Here is a 20,000-nt window from a genome sequence, read left to right as displayed (position 1 = left end):
CCTTTTCCACTTGAGAGGGATATCCCTCTATTCGTGTGCATTAATATTTCCGATGCCCTCCGAGTCACTAATTTAAGCGCACTTCGGCTTAGCGGATGATGGGCACTTTGTTTTTTTAGTGGGGTAGAGGGAGCCACACTGCCACTTCCCTCGTCACACACACATATACACACACACACGCCCGCGCAAGCGAACGCACACTACCCGCCGCTGCCGCTTGCGTACCTCCCTACGCCGGCTAGTTCTTCCCCACCAGCCCACAAGATCGACACTTGGGGCAGCGTGGTGGCACTAAGAGGCCGCGCGCACTGGTCCCCGCGGCACACATTGTCGGGCACTGCCAGGGGGCGCGCCCGGGCACGCCACTAGTCGGGCAAGGTGGGCAGGGGCGGGGGGTATCGCCAGGAGGACCCGGGGCGGGTACACACGTCTCTCGGAGAGTTGACGCTAGGGGGGGGGGGGAGGAGCGGCAGGAAAGAAGAGCGGGGTAAGGGGAGGGGAAAGATAGGGAGAAGGTAGTATAGAGGGCGAGAAGGGCGGTGCATAGCGTACTAACTCTGCCGTTGAGGCAGTCTCGACCCGACTAAACGCTGCGAGACTCAACCAAATGTGGGACCACCACCAGCTGGGCAAGCATACCCCACACACACACTCTTGTGTGGTGTCAGTAGTGGAGGGCAGTCCAGCACTGATTGACATTGTTCCAGCCCATTCCTCGCTGGACTGTCGGGTTTCCTCATAATTTTGTTCCAGTTACTGCTGGACTGTCGGGTTTCCTGATAATTTTGTTCCAGTCACTGCTGGACTGTCGGGTTTCCTGATAATTTTGTTCCAGTCACTGCTGGACTGTCGGGTTTCCTGATAATTTTGTTCCAGTTACTGCTGGACTGTCGGGTTTCCTGATAATTTTGTTCCAGTTACTGCTGGACTGTCGGGTTTCCTGATAATTTTGTTCCAGTTACTGCTAGACTGTCGGGTTTCCTGATAATTTTGTTCCAGTTACTGCTGGACTGTCGGGTTCCCTGATAATTTTGTTCCAGTTACTGCTGGACTGTCGGGTTTCCTGATAATTTTGTTCCAGTTACTGCTAGACTGTCGGGTTTCCTGATAATTTTGTTCCAGTTACTGCTGGACTGTCGGGTTCCCTGATAATTTTGTTCCAGTTACTGCTGGACTGTCGGGTTTCCTGATAATTTTCTTCCAGTTACTGCTAGACTGTCGGGTTTCCTGATAATTTTGTTCCAGTTACTGCTGGACTGTCGGGTTTCCTGATAATTTTGTTCCAGTTACTGCTGGACTGTCGGGTTTCCTGATAATTTTGTTCCAGTTACTGCTGGACTGTCGGGTTTCCTGATATATTTCCCAGTTTCCGATTTGGAGTTAACGTATTCTTATGGCAGAAACTGTAAATAATTTCAAAGATCATAGAAGTTTCTTATAGAAAAATTCAGGGACAAAGTCCGCTCCCGTCTTTTTTAAGATAAACTCTACGGTCATTTTTTTTTAATGCCTCATTTGAAGTTAAAGAGTTCTTAAGGAGGAAATTCAAATATTTGCAGAGTTCAGTTTAGGAAAATATTTTTTTTATCTGTAGATTAAGATAAACTGTTTAACACTGGTGGTACGCGAACACGCGGACACAGGTGGAGACTGAGTACCCAAATGAGCCACAGGGACGTCAGAAAGAACTTTTTCAGTGTCAGAGTAGTTAACAGGTGGAATGCATTAGGCAGTGATATGGTGGAGGCAGACTCCAAACACAGTTTCAAATGTAGATATGATAGAGCCCAATAGGCTCAGGTTGTTGGGTACATAACTCTCACGACTTCCAACATTTTGTACAGTCAGTATGGTCAAGCGGTTTAGGAATCAGGTACGCCAAGGTGCAGTGTGCTCTTGGCTGTCTAGCTTCGAATGCTTCGGGGATGTGGAGTTTTCAGTTGCATATTGGCTTGGAGTTATATATATATATAACTCCAAGTCTCGAATATAAGTGTGTGTGTGTGTGTGTGTGTGTGTGTGTGTGTGTGTGTGTGTGTGTGTGTGTGTGTGTGTGTGTGTGTGTGTGTGTGTGTGTGTGTGTGTGTGTGTGTTTACATGAATGCAAATTACGGAGCACTAACATGATATTACCAGTCAAACGAAACACAAACCAACACAACTCATTAACGGACATCACCCAAAGCAACTTAACAGGTGTTGCAAATCAACCACCGCCTCGAATTCCGGGGGTTGTCGGCGTGGCCAACATGCACCAGTAATGTTCCTTCTGTGCAGCTCAGTACTCTAAGCCAATCGCTGGCAGAGTGGTTATGGTATTACAACCCATCCTCAGACCAGGTCCATTCCATCCAGCGGTCGACCCCCCACAGACGCATTTATCAATCGTTGGCAGAGTGGTATTAAGCTGCCGGGGGCTACGGTGCCCTGGCGGCTTCAGTTCGAACCGTTGAGGAGTTCGGAGAGGAGTTTAGTGTAAATGACGACGTTATATTTAGCTATCATTTAGATTAAACTGTTTATTTTAAAATAATTCCCTGTGGCGAGAGCCCAACAACTCTGCTAATAATTGTAAAGTGAAAATGTTTTTGTAGCACTCTAAAAGAGTGTTTTTATCAGCTATTATTATCCCAGTGCCACTTGGCACCACCACCACCACCAGGCCCAGATTATATTAGGACAGTGTTCACTACTTTATTCCAACTAAATAGGCATTTTGCTTCATTCATTAACTAAAAGATTTGCTGTTCAAGACAACGTTCAATAACTAGCCATTTTGCAACATTCATCCATTTAACATAATTTGCTGGGTCAAAACAATGTTAAAATTAACGTTCGCCGAAGAACAAATCTTGAACGATGGCGGAGGTTTGACCTTGTTGTGACCTTGACCTATTAACCTTGCCTGTGAAATGTCACTTGACCTCTGACCACAGACCTTGACATCTGTACCACTGTATACAGTGACTCTGGACGCTGTACCAGTGTCCAGAGTCACTGATGTGTTCCTCTAGGCCCCCTTTTCCTCAATTACCTTGTCACGGTGATGTTGCCTGATGATATCTGTAACTTGTAGAAGAGCTTTGTGAATGCAGTATTCGATACAGTCTCCTTCAGCGCCCTCAGAGGCCAAAGACATCTGCTGGTTCATCTCCCACAGATTCCAACGTGGGAGGGAATCCACAACAACCTAATCACTCTTCGCTGATTGGTTAGTTCTTTGACAGCTGTCTTCAGCGACTATCGCTTGGTTCTTCAGCTTCTTATCAGACCTTCCCATCTCCGTACCATCTCCCTTTCCCACACCATCCTATCCCTCTTCCTCAGCGTGAGCCGGCCAACCCACCGGCTCACAACACACAACAGCTCTCAAGCTATTTTGCGAACCCACCAGGAATGGAGGAGTCCTGCACTGGACTCCGTCACAATTGTACACAACGGTGATGTTCGCGGTCTACAAAGTATCAAGTTTTCCGAGACACTATTTTTGGTTACAGCAAAGTATACAGAATATTTATACTGTAATGATTTTAAATTAAGCTATACATGTTTCTTGTGATGTAAATAGAAATGTAATATTGTACCAGACTTGCATATACAGCTAAACTACATTGAGTAAAGTATGTATATATATACACTGGGAGTATACGTCAATCCCTGACTATGTTCAGGACCGGAGTAAACTAGCTGGTTCGTCAGTAAACTATCGTAGGTCCTAACAGCCAAGCACCCAAGTGAAGGACCTAACTTATTTCAGTTTCAATAGAAGCTACTAATAAAATGCGCCGTTGCCCTCATCGATACAATCAGGACAGATGGGGGGTGACCTTTGACAAGTCGCCGGCTTCTTGTCCTCATCGAGGCGACTATAGAGTGCTAGTGGCCCTCAGGTAAACTCGGGTAAAAAAACGGTTTATGACTTGGTCAGAGACCGGGCCGTGGAGACGTTGATCCCTGGAACCAGCGCAAGGTATGACAGACTCCGGTTGAAAGCTCCAACCCTTGGGTCCCTACCACTACGGCAAGCTGCCCAAACACTCCCACCGACACCCAACCTCTCCTACGTCTTAATGAATCAAGTTGGCTCCACTCCCACACCTTTTATGTTCCAGCAGTTAAATACTGTCTAGGAAAATGCCCCATCGTTTAATCGTAAGAACATCAGTAACCAAACATAACGCGGCTGCTGGATGTTAACCAGAGCATTTCATTTGTGTTTTAATACAGAGTGAAAATGCAGGCGGTGAGTCACAATAACGTGGCTGAAGCATGTTGACCAGACCACACACTAGAAGGTGAAGGGACGACGACGTTTTGAGTCCGTCCTACAATCGCCTTGAGAATGGTCCAGGACGGACCGAAACGTCGTCGTCCCTTCACCTTCTAGTGTGTGGTCTGGTCAACAGAGTGAAAATATAAATACATAAGGCAAGGTGAAGGGGAAAGCGGAGACGTGGGTCTTAGAAGATGGGAACTAAGCTGAGACGAGAATACAGGCAGCTGAAGAAGGCCTAATGGCAGGTAAGCAATGTAAACAAAGTGTATCGTCGTACTACGCATCGCTAAACTTAGATCCAACGTCCCGGCATCTTAGATTACTCACTTAAGGGAAAACAGTGTTCTCTTGTCGACCTTCCCTAGAGGCTTTACCCCTCTCATCACTTACCAACACCTTCATAATAAACCAACATTCTCAGTCCACAAATATACTCAGTCACCAACATTTACTTCAAGAAGCCACAACATAACCACATCGGCATGGCGAGAACTGTTGCCAATCTCCAAAAGCGCCACACGAGGCCATGTGGAGTGACCACATATATTAGCGGGATCTATTGACCAGTTGGTCATGTGGCCTCGGTCAAAGGTAACTGGTAAATGTGGTCACAAGCTCATGCGGAGCAACATATACTGCAGGCGATAGCTCTTGCCTGAAAGCTGACAGCATGAAATCTGCTATCTTGGTTTAAACTTGATATATACTGAACAAATGTCATTTTATTAATTTAATTTATTTATTAGGCACCCCACCCCGTATTAACTTACAGAAATTTGCAAAGCCTCAGTATTACATACAAAGAGATTCAAGGGCTAGACTTTATCACGATCACTCAGAACATAGATTAGATTTCAACATAAATGGAAATGTTTGTCAACACACCATCTCTCTTTATAACAGTAATTCGTTAATAATTTCCAAATATCCAGCTGTATCTCCCAACTCTCCAGCTGGGAGAGACTGCTCTTCTAGCTGGTTACTTGTCTTATTTTGTCCTTTGAAAAGAGAAAGATCTTTCTAACTCGTTGGAACTATGTTCAGGACTGGAGTATCACTCAGGTCTTGTCCTCATGACCTCCTACTCCATTATATACATCACTCAAGTTATAACTTGTGCTTTCCTAACAAGCCAGTGGATGCTTCTGGCCTCTTATGGGCGAATGCCAGAACAAAATCACAGCTGTTATGTACTTATATTACAAGAACCACAAAGAGATGCTTATGTGAGCTTTTGATCACACAATGTTGTGAGGTGTGAGTCGGTGATGAATGATTTGAGGTCCTAGTGACCCCATTTTTTCCCGTAAGTCAGAAATTAATTTGTTTCGCGCGAAGAGAAGAGGTGGGAAGACAATGTATCCATGGGATATAACACTGAACTGGTCATCAAGACGGACTTATAGGCTATTCACGTTCCAGCCCCGCTCCTGTGCCGGGTAAGTCCACTACGGGCTCACCATTGCCCGTCCTACTTGCCCCGCTCCTGTGCCGGGTAAGTCCACTACGGGCTCACCATAGCCCGTGCTACTTGCCCCGCTCCTGTGCCGGGTAAGTCCACTACGGGCTCACCATAGCCCGTGCTACTTGCCCCGCTCCTGTGCCGGGTAAGTCCACTACGTGCTCACCATAGCCCGTGCTACTTGCCCCGCTCCTGTGCCGGGTAAGTCCACTACGGGCTCACCATAGCCCGTCCTACTTGCCCCGCTCCTGTGCCAGGTAAGTCCACTACGGGCTCACCATAGCCCGTGCTACTTGCAACGTTTTGTTCCCAGTAGCTGAATCTACAACAACGGGCTATTCATACCCGTGCCACCTCTTGAGTAGCTTAATCTTCATCAATCAATCAATCAAGGCCGCACTGCAGGGTCAACAACGTGCCATAATGCGACCAACACTTAAGGGTCAAACGGCGCTGTGTCACCTCTATAATATAACCACAGACACAACTCAGTTACACGAAACGTCCTGGGAATAATCAAACTCAGCATTGGCTGACCCCTGTACAGGGAGCCGGTCGGCCGAGCGGACAGCACACTGGACTTGTGATCCTGTGGTCCCGGGTTCGATCCCGGGCGCCGGCGAGAAACAATGGGCAGAGTTTCTTTCACCCTATGCCCCTGTTACCTAGCAGTAAAATAGGTACTTGGGTGTTAGTCAGCTGTCACGGGCTGCTTCCTGGGGGGTGGAGGCCTGGTCGAGAACCGGGCCGCGGGGACACTAAAGCCCCGAAATCATCTCAAGATAACCCCTAGTGTGACCCACTCTTAAGAAAGCTATAAGATTATGGACCTCGGAAGATAAATACTGTACCAGCAGGCGATGAGCCACAATAACGTGGCTGAAGTATGTTGACCAATCCACACACTAGAAAATGAAGGGACGACGACGTTTCGGTCCGTCCTGGACCATTCTCAAGTCATAATCGACTTGAGAATGGTCCAGGACGGACCGAAACGTCGTCGTCCCTTCATTTTCTAGTGTGTGGATTGGTCAAAGTACTATACTTACTAAGACACAAACAAATCACGATCATTACCTCCTAATCAATTTTTGTTTCTACTGAATCTAATCTCGTTTAAGATTAAAAACTAAATCACACTTAAATTTTTGTCCATATTCTTTAGACGCCCAACCTACACATGTGAACCGACACAGGTTAACCCCACACACATGTGAACCCCATATATGTGAACCCACACATGTGAAGATAGAGGAGGTGACGACGTTTCGGTCGGTCCCGGACCATCTTCAAGTCGTGATAACGGTCCAAGACGCAGGAAACATCGTCCGTTCTTCCATTACAGATGTGGGGGGTTGAGTGTCTGAGGCCAGATTCACGAAGCAGTTACGCAAGTACTTACGAACCTGTAAATCTTTCCTCAATCTTTGGCGGCTTTGTTTACAATTATTAAACAGTTAATGAGAGTTAATGAGCTGCGAAGCACCAGGAGGCTGTTTATAACAATAACAACAGTTGATTGGCAAGTTTTCATGCTTGTAAACTGTTTAATAAATGTAACCAAAGCCGTCAAAGATTGAGGAAAGATGTACAAGGTTGTAAGTACTTGCGTAACTGCTTCGTGAATCTGACCTATAATCTTCAGCCCCGTTATTGTGACCCTCCCACAGTCTTCCTCAAAGTGTGTCAAATAATAGTGGGAGTGTCTTGCAGCTGGTGTCTGTCTCTCCCTAGCCGGCTCAGCTCACAACACCAGTTGCATACTTGTTCTCAAGACAATATTCAAGATCGCAATAAACAATATTCTGTGCCAAAGAATGTTGCTAAAGACAATAATATGCATACTGGTTTTCTGAAGTTATCATATACTCTATTTCCGAATTGTTAACAATTTATAAACCCTGACACAGAAGTGTTTACATCCTTCCAATAAAGTTTAATATGTTCTTTATTTTAATATATTTTTTACTTTTTTTTTTTGTAATAGTTGCTATGACATACGCTCATGGCTTCAGAGTGGGTCTATATTATTTTTTTTAAGGCACCAACAAGTAAGACATCTGAGAATTGATGGGACAGGGGGCTTCCACTTTATGCAACAGGTGGGACATGGGGGCCTCCACATCATGCCACAGGTGGGGGACACAGGTCCCCCCCCCCTTTCCTGACAGGTGGCCTATATGATGTCCAAATATCTGGCAGGCTTTAGAACCTGACACAGAGCATGTGGGAGCAATGGAATGTCGGAAGTGGGATACCCAGCCCCTGCTACAGGTGAAACATAGTCCTAATGTGAGCATCCCAGCGTCTAAGATGCTCTCGGACGCAGGTTCGAATCCTCGTCACGGCCCTTGTGGATTTGTTTACAGTCCTAATGACTCACCTGATGCGGGAACTACCGTCAAACGCTTCACCACACTAACAAGACCTTCACTTAGAGGCGTCAGTAGCAATAACATTGTAAACAGCTAAACTGCCCTAATTACCTTACACAGGTGACATACGAGGGAGGAGGAGGGAAGGACCTTGTTACCTGATTTAGGTGACGTCTAATAGCCCTAAGGTTTATGTATGACGTTGCCAAAATGCCAGTTCTCACAGTCTGTGTCTGTATTCACCTAGTTGTGCTTGCGGGGGTTGAGCTCTGGCTCTTTCGGCCCGCCTCTCAACTGTCAATCAATCAACGGATCACACACACACACACACACACACACACACACACACACACACACACACACACACACAGGAAGCAGCCCGTAGCAGCTTTCCTGTGGACCATGGATCGATCCCCGGTCCACAGAACTACGTATGCCGAGTGCTGTCCACTCAGTCACCAGGCGCCCGTGTGTGTGTGTGTGTGTGTGTGTGTGTGTGTGTGTGTGTGTGTGTGTGTGTGTGTGTGTGTGTGTGTGTGTGTGTGTGTGTGTGTGTGTGTGTGGAACACAGCCTCCGACGTTGTACTGCATCTCCCCCTTGGTTATACTGGTGTTAAATCAATCAGTCACCAGAGGCATCAAATGCTGTTTTCTTCGCGAAGTCGAATTTTTTCGTTACCTCCTCTTGCTCTCCATCGCTTCCCTGATGCCTCTATTACTCCCTCTCCCATGTTCCCTATCGCCTCCCATGCTCCTATACCGCCTCCTATGCTCCTCTTCCGCCTCCCATGCTCCCCATGACCTCTGCGCGGGACAAGACTATGCCCTCAACTCTACATCTATCGTACCTGATATGTAGTATCATAACACAAGTCTCCCCTCATAGCATGAGGCCAGCCTACAAGTCACAGTGTGAATCTCCCTCATCATCTGTCACAATCATTACCTGGCAAGTCATCGCTCCCAGAGGATGGACTTCGAAGTCTTCGTGGCAGCTTGAAGGCCACAAGACATTCTCACGATCTCCCTACCCTCTGTAACTCGCTAACAGAACACGTTTTGCATGGATCTATATATGACTGTATGGGTCTACAAATGGCTGTATGAGTCTATATATATATGGCTGTATGGGTCTAAATATATATGGCTGTATGGGTCTAATATAATATATATGGCTGTATGGATCTAAATATATATGGCTGTATGGGTCTATATATATATATGGCTGTGTGGGTCTATATATATGGCTGTGTGGGTCTATATATAGGCTGTATGGGTCTATATATATGCCTATATGGGGTCAATATATATGGCTGTATAGGTTTGGGTAACATTCTGCCCAACAGAACTGCCGTGAACCAATCAACTGGCCAATTTCCCATCCAACCTGAGGGTCGTAACACCGCGGTAACGGCAAATCATAAATGTCGTTATTATAAACACCAATTAAAACAAAAAAAGTTCCTTATGGACTTAAGACGAAGAGGAACGGCGGGCATAAGTGAAGCAGGAAGAAGACTTTACGCAACAGTACACACATTCCTCCAACGTCTTAAGAGCACCAGCCGCATAAAAAGTGGTCCTTATAGCGGGTTTCGCTTCTCCGTACAATGCGCGAGGCTTAATATAGCGCGGAGATGCAAAATTCATCCCGTGACGTCACCGGCGATACACCTGTCTGCTCCTGCTATATTTTCCTTGGATTTTTTTCCTTCAAGTAGGTTGGCATCGCCCCCTGTTACCCTGAAGGCCCTGGGCCGTCTCCGTCAGCTGGTCTGAGGAAGGAAAGAGTTAGGGGGGAAAGGGGGGCTATTGGGCTTGAACGACAGCGGCTGTGTGGATGAGAACCCGGGGAAGAACGAAGGTGTATCAATCACAGTTCTGCATCGGTGCCTGTATATAGCTCTTGGGTCCCGTCTTTGCCGTCACCTGTCGTCTAACGACTCCCCACCGAACTCAAAGACCTTCCTTTGAGTGCGTCTTCCCTTTTCGGTCCCGTCTTTGCAGTCACCGGTTGTCTAATGACTCCCCACCGAACTCAAAGACCTTCCTTTGAGTGCGTCTTCCCTCTTGGGTTTCGTCTTTGCCCTCACCTGTCGTCTAACGAATCTCCCAGCGAACTCAAAGACCTTCCTTTGAGTTCGTCTTCCCATATGGTATCACTTACAGAATGTCGTATCTTCTCTTCCTTAGCGAGCTTTAAACCTCCTGTTCGTACAGTACACTGTAATTTACACCAGGGACTCAGATGCCAGTGTACAGTGACTGCTCACTCCCAAGTGAGCTTCCAAGTTGACTGTCCTTGTGTCTATCTCAGTCAAGAGAGAATGTCAGGTCAAGAGTAACTGGTTCTCATTCTTGTGGCTCCAGAGACTTGCTGCCACCGAATGTTTCTCACTCACTCTCAGTGATTTAGCTCATCCTGAGTTCTTATAATCCATGAAACAAACTGAACATAACAATATTGCACGGCAGTATAGCACTACAGTACAGTGCTACAGTATGGCATTATATTACAGCACTACAATATAGCATTACAGTATAGTGCTACAGTATAGCATTATAATATAACACAACAAAATAGCGCCACAGACCGCACACAAAACATAACTTGAATAATAAGAGGCAGAAATGCTAGCAAACTTGAATAGTCCCCATGAATAGAACCAATAAATAATAATAATAATAATAATAATAATAATAATAATAATAATAATAATAATAATAATAATAATAATAATAATAATCAGGGACTCTCAGTGATATAAAGATAGCCATCGATACCCGAGGCAGGCAGCGGGAGGGTCTGCTGGTATCATTTTGTAATTTATACTCTGATGATAACATGAATGTCGCAGTTGCCATGACGACTCGTCAAGAGATGGATGATATCGTTAAACTCATAAATGCTTACATTAAAATTCAAGTAAATATGTACATAAGTATATATATGGCTATATGCGAGGCATTGTGAGGCGATGAGCTAAATCAAGAACAGAAAACAGAGTGCTCAACCACCGCCCACGGGATGGGTATGGGGTGCACAATAAAGAAAGAAATCGAAAGGAAATCCGCTTGAAGTACTCACCGCCCGATGGTGAAGGCAAGGGTGTGCTATCTGGGGCGGCCTGGGCGCTGTCGAAGTCAGCCACGACGGCGGTGGAAGGGGTGGCAAGCTCCTCTATCTCTCTCTGGGTCTCCGAAGTCACTGTGGACCTCTGAGAGACAAAGGTAGGAGGGGTATAAGGCTCCTCTGTCTCTCTCTGGGTCTCCGAAGTCACTGTGGACCTCTGAGAGACAAAGGTAGGAGGGGTATAAGGCTCCTCTGTCTCTCTCTGGGTCTCTGAAGTCACTGTGGACCTCTGAGAGACGAAAGCGGGAGGGGTATAAGGCTCCTCTGTCTCTCCCTGGGTCTCCAAAGTCACTGTGGACCCCTGAGAGACAAAGGTAGGAGGGGTATAAGGCTCGTCTGTCTCTCTCTGGGTCTCCGAAGTCACTGTGGACCTCTGAGAGACAAAGGTAGGAGGGGTATAAGGCTCCTCTGTCTCTTTCTGGGTCTCCGAAGTCACTGTGGACCCCTGAGAGACGAAGGCGGGAGGGGTGGACGGCTCTTCTATCTCCCTCTGGATCTCCGAAGTCACTGTGGACGCCTGGGAGGCCTGGGAGCCGGAGCGGCTGCTGGTGGTGGTGCGAGGAGGGGCCACGGGGAGGTCCTCCTCACCTTCCTCGAGCTCCATGGCGGCTGTGGCAACCAGGAAGAACACACATTTGTTAGTAGTGAGACACCAGGTCACAGACAATGAATTAGGTTATTACTGAAGCTTCAGTACTGAAGCCGCGTGTTTAAAGTTAGCTTCTGTTACCGAGACGTTAGGGTGTATCAAGATAAACACAGATTTAATAGTCTAATAACAAAAATATGTATGCTCTAAAAACTTGTATTCGACGAATATAGCTAAAACGAAAACATATAAAACACTAAAATTATTATATATTGGTTTAGACTACCTGAAAGAAGCAGTACAAGCAACAAGCCTAACTTCTAGTAGCGGTGAGACACTGATAATATCCCACAAGATAAGTGACTCAGCGCTACTGGAAGTTAGGCTGCAGGACGCCTACTAATAATAATAAATGACCATGAAGGCAGCCATGCAGGACGGAGATGCAGCAAGCTGTAAGCAGAGTGGTCAGTTGCAGAAGCTACCAGGCCAACCTTTCCTTCTACAAAGAACGTCGCTTTTCGCCCGTAGGCGCTACATCAGCCCAACAAATTGTTGTACTAGAAAATGGAAGAGGCTGGCGAAAGTGACGTACTGTCTCGTTTTCTGTTTTGGGTCCTCTGGCACGTCAGGATAAGGGCATTTAACATTAACCGTTTTCTTGACGTTGGGAGACCTTAGGAGGACGGGCTGGATAGTTACGGCACGAACACATCGTGGCGTGATATATTCGTAATCCGACGACATGCATCACTGTACCAGTCCTGAGCAGTGAGGCAGGTCACAGACAAAGACAGGCTGTCTTTATCTGTGACGACACTACACTCTACCACCATGCAGAGTGCAGACCTCTGCTCAGGAGGCCGGTGCAGATCAGCAGACCAAGAATTACTCACAGAATACCATGTCAACGGAACCACGATGAGTAAGTGTAATTCACTCAACACTTTACAATACAGGTCGTTATGTTAACAAATAATGATTGACTGAAAAAATTAAACAACGAAAAGCTTGGGGGACTTTTTATCCAAGTGTTAATAATAGCTAAATTGGTTAGTTTACACTGATTTTGTCAAAGGCCAAAGGTTTTAAAGCTCGACTAAATATCTGGATACATTAAACAGGGTTGAACAACTCAAAGGGCTGTGTCTGGATGTATTAGACTTAACACGTCTTCAATATATCATCAACAAACTTAAGACTTCCAGTTAGATGCCGACCGTCTTATCTGCGGTGAATGTCGCCTACATGGAATAGGCGATGAGTACATTTCGAACACTAATTTCGAACATTTCGCAGATTTTTCGGTGTGAATTGATTCAAACTGGACGTGTTAACTGGGGTTTATTTTCCATGCAAGTGTCAACGCGTTCATTCTCTGATCAAAAGCCTTTACAACAGTTAGATGCCATAATGAAATCACAACAACGCCGTGAACCAATGAATAAATTTTCGAGGCCACACAATGGGATCAAACCCGTGCACCCTGGACCTCTCGGTACTTCGCCGGAAGAGTTCAAGGGACGCAGGTTCGATCCCAGTATACAGCTTCAATGCAGACGAGGAGTCACAATAACGTGGCTGAAATATGTTGACCAAACCATACACACTAGAAAGTGAAGGGACGACGACGTTTCGGTCCGTCCTGGACCATTCTCACGTCGATCGACGACGAAACGTCGTCCCTTCACTTTCTAGTGTGTGGTTTGGTCTACAGCTTCAATGTTAATTCAGTTAAAGATACATTTGGTAGCCACAGACGAGAGGACAGTCAGCACAAGCGTGACACATGTAAGGCGTCGACACTGCAGGTGGAGGGTTGCCCACTCAAGTTACCTTCCGTCTTTTGACGTTTCCTCCGGCGTGCGGGGGTCGGGCTCCACCCTACAGGTGAAACCAAACTCGTTATCATCTACGAAAACCTCCACACAGCCCCTATGTTACGATACATGACCCTACGCTACGATAAATAGTCCTACACTATTACACAGCCCCAATACTACGATACATGGCCCTACGCTACGGATACATAGCCCTACGCTACCACACAGCCCCTATGTTACGATATATAGCCCTACACTACGATAAATAGTCCAACACTATTACACAGCCCCTATGTTACGATACATAGCCCTACGCTACGATAAATAGTCCTACACTATTACACAGCCCCTATGTTACGATACATAGCCCTACGCTACGGATCCATAGTCCTACGTTACCACACAGCCCCTATGCTTCCATACATAGACCTACGCTACGACATAATAGCCCTATACGCTACAACACAGCCCTACACTATGATATACAGTCCTACGCTACGATACACAGCCCCTATGTTACGATACACAGCCTTAGGTTACGATACACAGCCCCTATGTTACGATACACAGCCCCTATGTTACGATACACAGCCCCTATGTTACGATACACAGCCTTAGGTTACGATACACAGCCTTCCGTTAAGACACACAGCCCTACGCTACAACACACAGACCTACCGGACTTTTCCGTCCTACGCTACGACACACGGCCCTACGCTACAACACACGGCCCTACGCTACAACACACGGCCCTACGCTACAACACACGGCCCTACGCTACAACACACGGCCCTACGCTACAACACACGGCCCTACGCTACAACACACGGCCCTACGCTACAACACACGGCCCTACGCTACAACACACGGCCCTACGCTACAACACACGGCCCAACACTATGATACCCAGATCTACATTACTATACACAGTCCTATGTTACGACACATAGCCCTATGCTACAACACACAAATCCCCCCACACTTCACTCCGTGGCTGGGTATTGCAAGATTTAAGCGGGATAAGTGTATTTAGACGGCACCCGCCTCGTAGGGGCCGTAACAAATAGTGCAGTGCTCCTTATTTCCTGCTTCAAGTCCTTAAAAGAGTTTGTACAAGCGGCCGCCGAGACTATACCTATATAACTACAGTCTAGTTATGACTACACAGTTACAGCCCCGCTCCTGTGCCAGGTGAGTCCACTACGGGCTCACCATAGCCCGTGCTACTCGGAATTTACGTTTCGAGCAGCTGAATCTAAAACAACAAGAAAATGACTACACACACACAGCAAAGTTAACTTTAGCATTCCGACTACATAACAGCCGGTCGGTAGGAGGATACTTCCACCGACACACACACATAAAATGTACACATTCTTCTAGCAAGAACGCGTGTACTCACCTAGTTGTGCTTGCGGGGGTTGAGCTCTGGCTCTTTGGTCCCGCCTCTCAACCGTCAATCAACAGGTGTACAGATTCCTGAGCCTACTGGGCTCTATCATATCTACACTTGAAACTGTGTATGGAGTCAGCCTCCACCACATTGCTTCCTAATGCATTCCATTTCTCAACTACTCTGACACTAAAAATAAATTCTAATGTCTCTATGGCTCATTTGGGCACTCAATTTCCACCTGTGTCCCCTAGTGCGTGTGTCTTTTGTGTTAAATGCCCTGTCTTTATCTACCCTATCAATTCCTTTGAGAATCTTGTATGTGGTGATCATGTCCCCACTAACTCTTCTGTCATCCAGCGACGCGAGGTTTAATTCCCGTTGTCACTCCTCGTAGCTCATACCCCTCAGTTCGGGTACTAGTCTAGTGGAAAAACCTAGAACCTTTCCCAGTTTAATCTTGTGCTTGACTAGATACGGACTCCATACTTGAGCTGCATACTCCAGGATTGGTCTGACATATGTAGTATACAAAGTTCTGAGTGTACGTGTGTGAGTGAGGGGGGAAGGGAGAGGGAGGGGGGTACTCCCCACCGGGAACATGATATAAGTACTGTCTGCTCCCAGCCATCATTAACTAAAAATAATAACAAGTAGATCAGCAAGAGTTGATGAACAGACTATGGGTGAGCGACATGGATGATGTGTGAATGAGTGACGGATGAATAGGTGATGTTTGGAGGCGTGTGTGAAGGGTGGATGACGTGCGGGTGGGTGACAATGAAGATTAGTAATATCTCTATAGATATTCCATCGGGTGAGGTGGGTGACGTACCAGGTATAGAGGTCTCAGAGACCAAGGAGGTGCGGGAGCCAGAGCGGCGTCTCCTGGGCGGCGGGGTGGGCGTCAGGACACACCCACCCTCCGCCCCCAGGGTGTAGTAGGGCGGCATATCGTCTGCTCCTGCAGGAGGGAGAAGGGCAGGGTCATGCTCAGGTGTAGTACAGGAGAACTAGTGAGAGGTTCATGCAATATTTACGGAGGGTAAGGACCGGAAGCAAGTGGTTGCTCAGCAGGTAATGTTTAAAACAATTGACGTCGCTTCAACATCGCTTCAACGTCGTTTCAACGTCGCTTCAACGTTACTGATCGAGTATACTTCACACAATACAGACTACCAAAGGCAGTAAAGGCTGGAAATACAGTTCATCCCATACGAAAGATACCACTACATAAGCCACACCATTTCTAAATAACTTATTACTGATATCTAAATTATTTGTCGAGGACTAAATTCCTGGAATACAAAAAGACTAGTTTTCTTTGGCTTTTCGTTAAGATGATACTGTAAAATAATGACAATAAAGTAACTTGCTGCAGGCCTACACGTGGTCACTGATAACGTGATTATTAATTACACGTATATTAACAATCCTACGTCTTTAAGATTAAAATCTGCGACTATTTGTAGTCCCGTCAGTTAAACCAAGTGACTTCGACTAACACGCAACGTCCCTTCAAGAGGTTCGGAAACCAGAAGTACAGGTTATGATACCAGAGGGTAGGGGGAAGGGGGGGGAGGGAATAACCAACTAGATGCGAGTTACCAGCTTACCAGTAATGAATGAGCTCACAGGTTCCGTATAGGATCCCGCACAGGTTCCGTACAGGTTCTGTACATGATCCGTACAGGTTCTGTACATGATCCGTACAGGTTCTGTACATGATCCATACAGGTTCTGTACATGATCCGTACAGGTTCTGTACATGATCCGTACAGGTTCTGTACAGGATCCGTACAGGTTCTGTACAGGATCCGTACAGGTTCTGTACATGATCCGTACAGGTTCTGTACATGATCCATACAGGTTCTGTACATGATCCGTACAGGTTCTGTACATGATCCGTACAGGTTCTGTACATGATCCGTACAGGTTCTGTACATGATCCGTACAGGTTCTGTACATGATCCGTACAGGTTCTGTACAGGATCCGTACAGGTTCCCGTACAGGATCCGTACAGGTTCCATACAGGTTCAGTACGGGTTCTCTACAGGATCCGTACAGGTTCTCTTCAAGATCCGTACAGGTTTAGTACAGGTTCCATAAAGGTCCCGTACAGATTTGTGTCTTGCCTCGCTGCCAGACACATGATTTTGGTAGCCCAAATATTATCATTTTCATTACTCATTCAGTGGGAATAAATATTACTCTATATCTAATTCCATATTCTACATTTATAATAACAAAATATATAGATTTGCTGAGGGGGTAAAACACAATTCAGGGTTAAATCCAGATACTTGTGTGAATACAAGACTTGTGACGCCTCTTGTGAAATGTTTGGAGTAAATAGTGCTACTTCTCCTTTATTGAGAATGTTGTTTAAGATTTGCTACCTGGAACAAAAAGTTCCATGGAGCACGGGCTATGGTGAACCCGTGTTTATTGAGAAGTAATTTGTAATGATGGTGATTATATGACGGCTTGGAATAGGCGTTATAGTCAACCCGTCCTCCTGTTTAGCTTATACTTTTTGTAGCTACGTATACCATCGTACAAATATAGACGTACACTTTGAAACTAAAAGCTAAAAAAATATAGCTAATAACCAACTTAAATATTTCTAGGCCTAGTATAGCACATATATATGTACTATATAAGGCCTCAGATAGCGTGTTTTAGGCCTAGGGTGATTAGGTTTAGGTTTTATTTGCAAAATAAATACCAAAACCTATTCTGATTTGACCAAAATTCAATAATACCAAGCTCTACTTCCTAAGAGTCCATTACGTCTATATATGTACCATGGTCAACATCGTTACTATGGGTACTATCTTAAACAGGAGGCTGGGCTCGTTATCGTATGTGTGAAGGGACTTGGAATAGTGATTTCTTTCTCTTGTAGTTCCTTTGGTGTCACATATTTTGTATTATTTTGTGCGTGAGTGTCGTGTGGATGAGTGTCGCATGGGTGGGTGCGGTGTGGATGGGTGACATGTAGGTGGGTGACGTCCCATGGGTGGGTGATATCCCATGGGTGGGTGACGTACCAGGAACAGAGGTCTCAGAAACCAAGGAGGTGCGGGAGCCAGAGCGGCGGCTCCTGGGCGGCGGGGTGGGCGTCAGGACACACCCACCCTCCGCCCCCAGGGTGTAGTAGGGCGGCATATCGTCTGCTCCTGCAGGAGGGAGAAGGGCAGGTTCATGCTTGGATCTGACTGAAGTAAGAATTAGTCGGTAAAGATATCACAAGATCCATAATGGAACTACTTGGAATGGGATTAAGTGACATATCAAAGGATGTTTAAGTTGGGTTTATCAGTAATGAAGCAAATCAGGTGAGAAACAGTGTTGGTGTCAAAGGCTGTGTTTATGTACAGTGAGGGAAGGAGAGGGGGGGGGGGGTGTGGTGGTGAAGGGGGGTGGGATGTACGCCATTAATCTCACTCACCACAACAGAAAGTTGTGGCCTTGAACATGAAAACATTAAACAGTAACACCCACAGCTCTAGAAGTAATCGCAATAAGGATAATACAACTTTACAATGAACTCACAATCGGGAATTCCGGGTTCGAATCCGGGGCGGGACAGAAATGGTTGGACGCGTTTCCGATCAACTTATGTCACTGTTCACCTAGCAGTAAATAGGTACCCAGGAGTTAGTCAGCTTGTTGTGGGGTTGCATCCTGGGAGGGTTCAATAATTCGACCCTAGGGGAAGGGGGTGGGACCTTGATATAAGCCAAACATGTAAATATATACACTGACTACCTGTCCCGTGACACAATGAATTAATAAATTAAAATGAGCTCCTCCGTCATTTCTAAGCATGATGGAGGGTGTTTATGCTGTAGAGGTTTTTATATTAACCAATGTTAGTCAAATATGATTGAAATATAAACTTTTATGTATTGGAAAACAAACAGCACTATGAATGGAATAGCACTCACTCAATATACATATCTCATAGAGAGAAATGAGTTCCAAAATATTGCATACGCCGTAATATAATTCCTTGGCCAGTAAAGCCTGCAAGTCTTGAATGACAGACGTGGTCGACCTCCGCATTCTGGAAATGAGTCAACTGTACGACTGAAAAGTAACCTAGCCAAAGACGTGAAGACCAAACCACACACCAGAAGATGAGATGACGACGACGTTTCGGTCCGTCCTGGACCATTCTCAAGTCGATTGTGAGAATGATCCAGGACGGACCGAAACGTCGTCGTCCCTTCACCTTCTAGTGTGTGGTCTGGTCAACAGAGGTTACATCAGAGCAAATGACGGAGACCACAACTTAATCAGCAGATTCCGATCCGTCTGAAAACAGAAAAGTCCTAGGCGTTCAATCCCCGACCGTCCAAGTGGTTTGGCACCATTCCTCCCCATCCCATCCCAAATACTTATCCTGATCCCTTCCCAGTGTTAAATAGTTGTAAATGCTTTTGGAAATATACAAGAAATAGACGTTTTAGGAGAGTAGATAAAGAACGCGCCTTTGCTGTTCCAGTTATTTTTTAACAAACTTAAACAACCGAGACCTACTACTTGGATTATTAATGCATAATACAATCTTGAGGTTATCTTGAGATGATTTCGGGGCTTAGTGTCCCCGCGGCCCGGTCCTCGACCAGGCCTCCTTTTTGTTACTCACCCCCAGGAAGCAGCCTGTAGCAGCTGTCTAACTCCCAGGTACCTACTTACTGCAAGATGAACAGGTGCATCAGGCTGAAAGAAACTTATTTGTTTCCACCTTCCCCGGGGATCGAACCCGGAACCTCAAGACTACGAATCCCGAGCGCTGTCCACTCAGCCGTCAGGCCCCCCTGACAAGGGGGCACATTGAGAACCTTCGTATAAATACTCTTGCAAGGATGCCATTCACGCTCTAAAAGACTGAAAATTAGAACATGTTGGATTCTGAAAATTTGCATTGTGATAACGA

The 20,000-nt window shown here is 46.1% G+C and overlaps 1 protein-coding gene across 13 annotated transcripts in view; it reads right to left on the bottom strand.

Moving 5' to 3' along the window:
- LOC123769197 (titin homolog) overlaps positions 1-20,000 on the bottom strand; it is a 755,105-nt gene that overhangs the window by 626,688 nt on the left and 108,417 nt on the right. For 10 of the 13 annotated variants that reach the window (XM_069317102.1, XM_069317100.1, XM_069317097.1 and 7 more), the window contains 4 exons: positions 18,106-18,234; positions 15,887-16,015; positions 13,672-13,719; positions 11,202-11,855 (listed from right to left, as the gene is read on the bottom strand). In XM_069317102.1, coding sequence (XP_069173203.1) covers positions 11,202-11,855; positions 13,672-13,719; positions 15,887-16,015; positions 18,106-18,234 — 960 coding nt within the window. Of the gene's footprint in view, positions 326-11,201; positions 11,856-13,671; positions 13,720-15,886; positions 16,016-18,105; positions 18,235-20,000 lie in introns of those variants that run through there. The other 3 variants (XM_069317096.1, XM_069317101.1, XM_069317103.1) reach the window with 3 other exon arrangements.

The sequence above is a fragment of the Procambarus clarkii genome, chromosome 86, assembly GCF_040958095.1.
Source record: "Procambarus clarkii isolate CNS0578487 chromosome 86, FALCON_Pclarkii_2.0, whole genome shotgun sequence".
Classification (NCBI taxonomy): Eukaryota; Metazoa; Arthropoda; class Malacostraca; order Decapoda; family Cambaridae; genus Procambarus; species Procambarus clarkii.
Note: the sequence above shows the minus strand (reverse complement) of the source record. Positions and strands in the feature narration are given on the sequence as shown.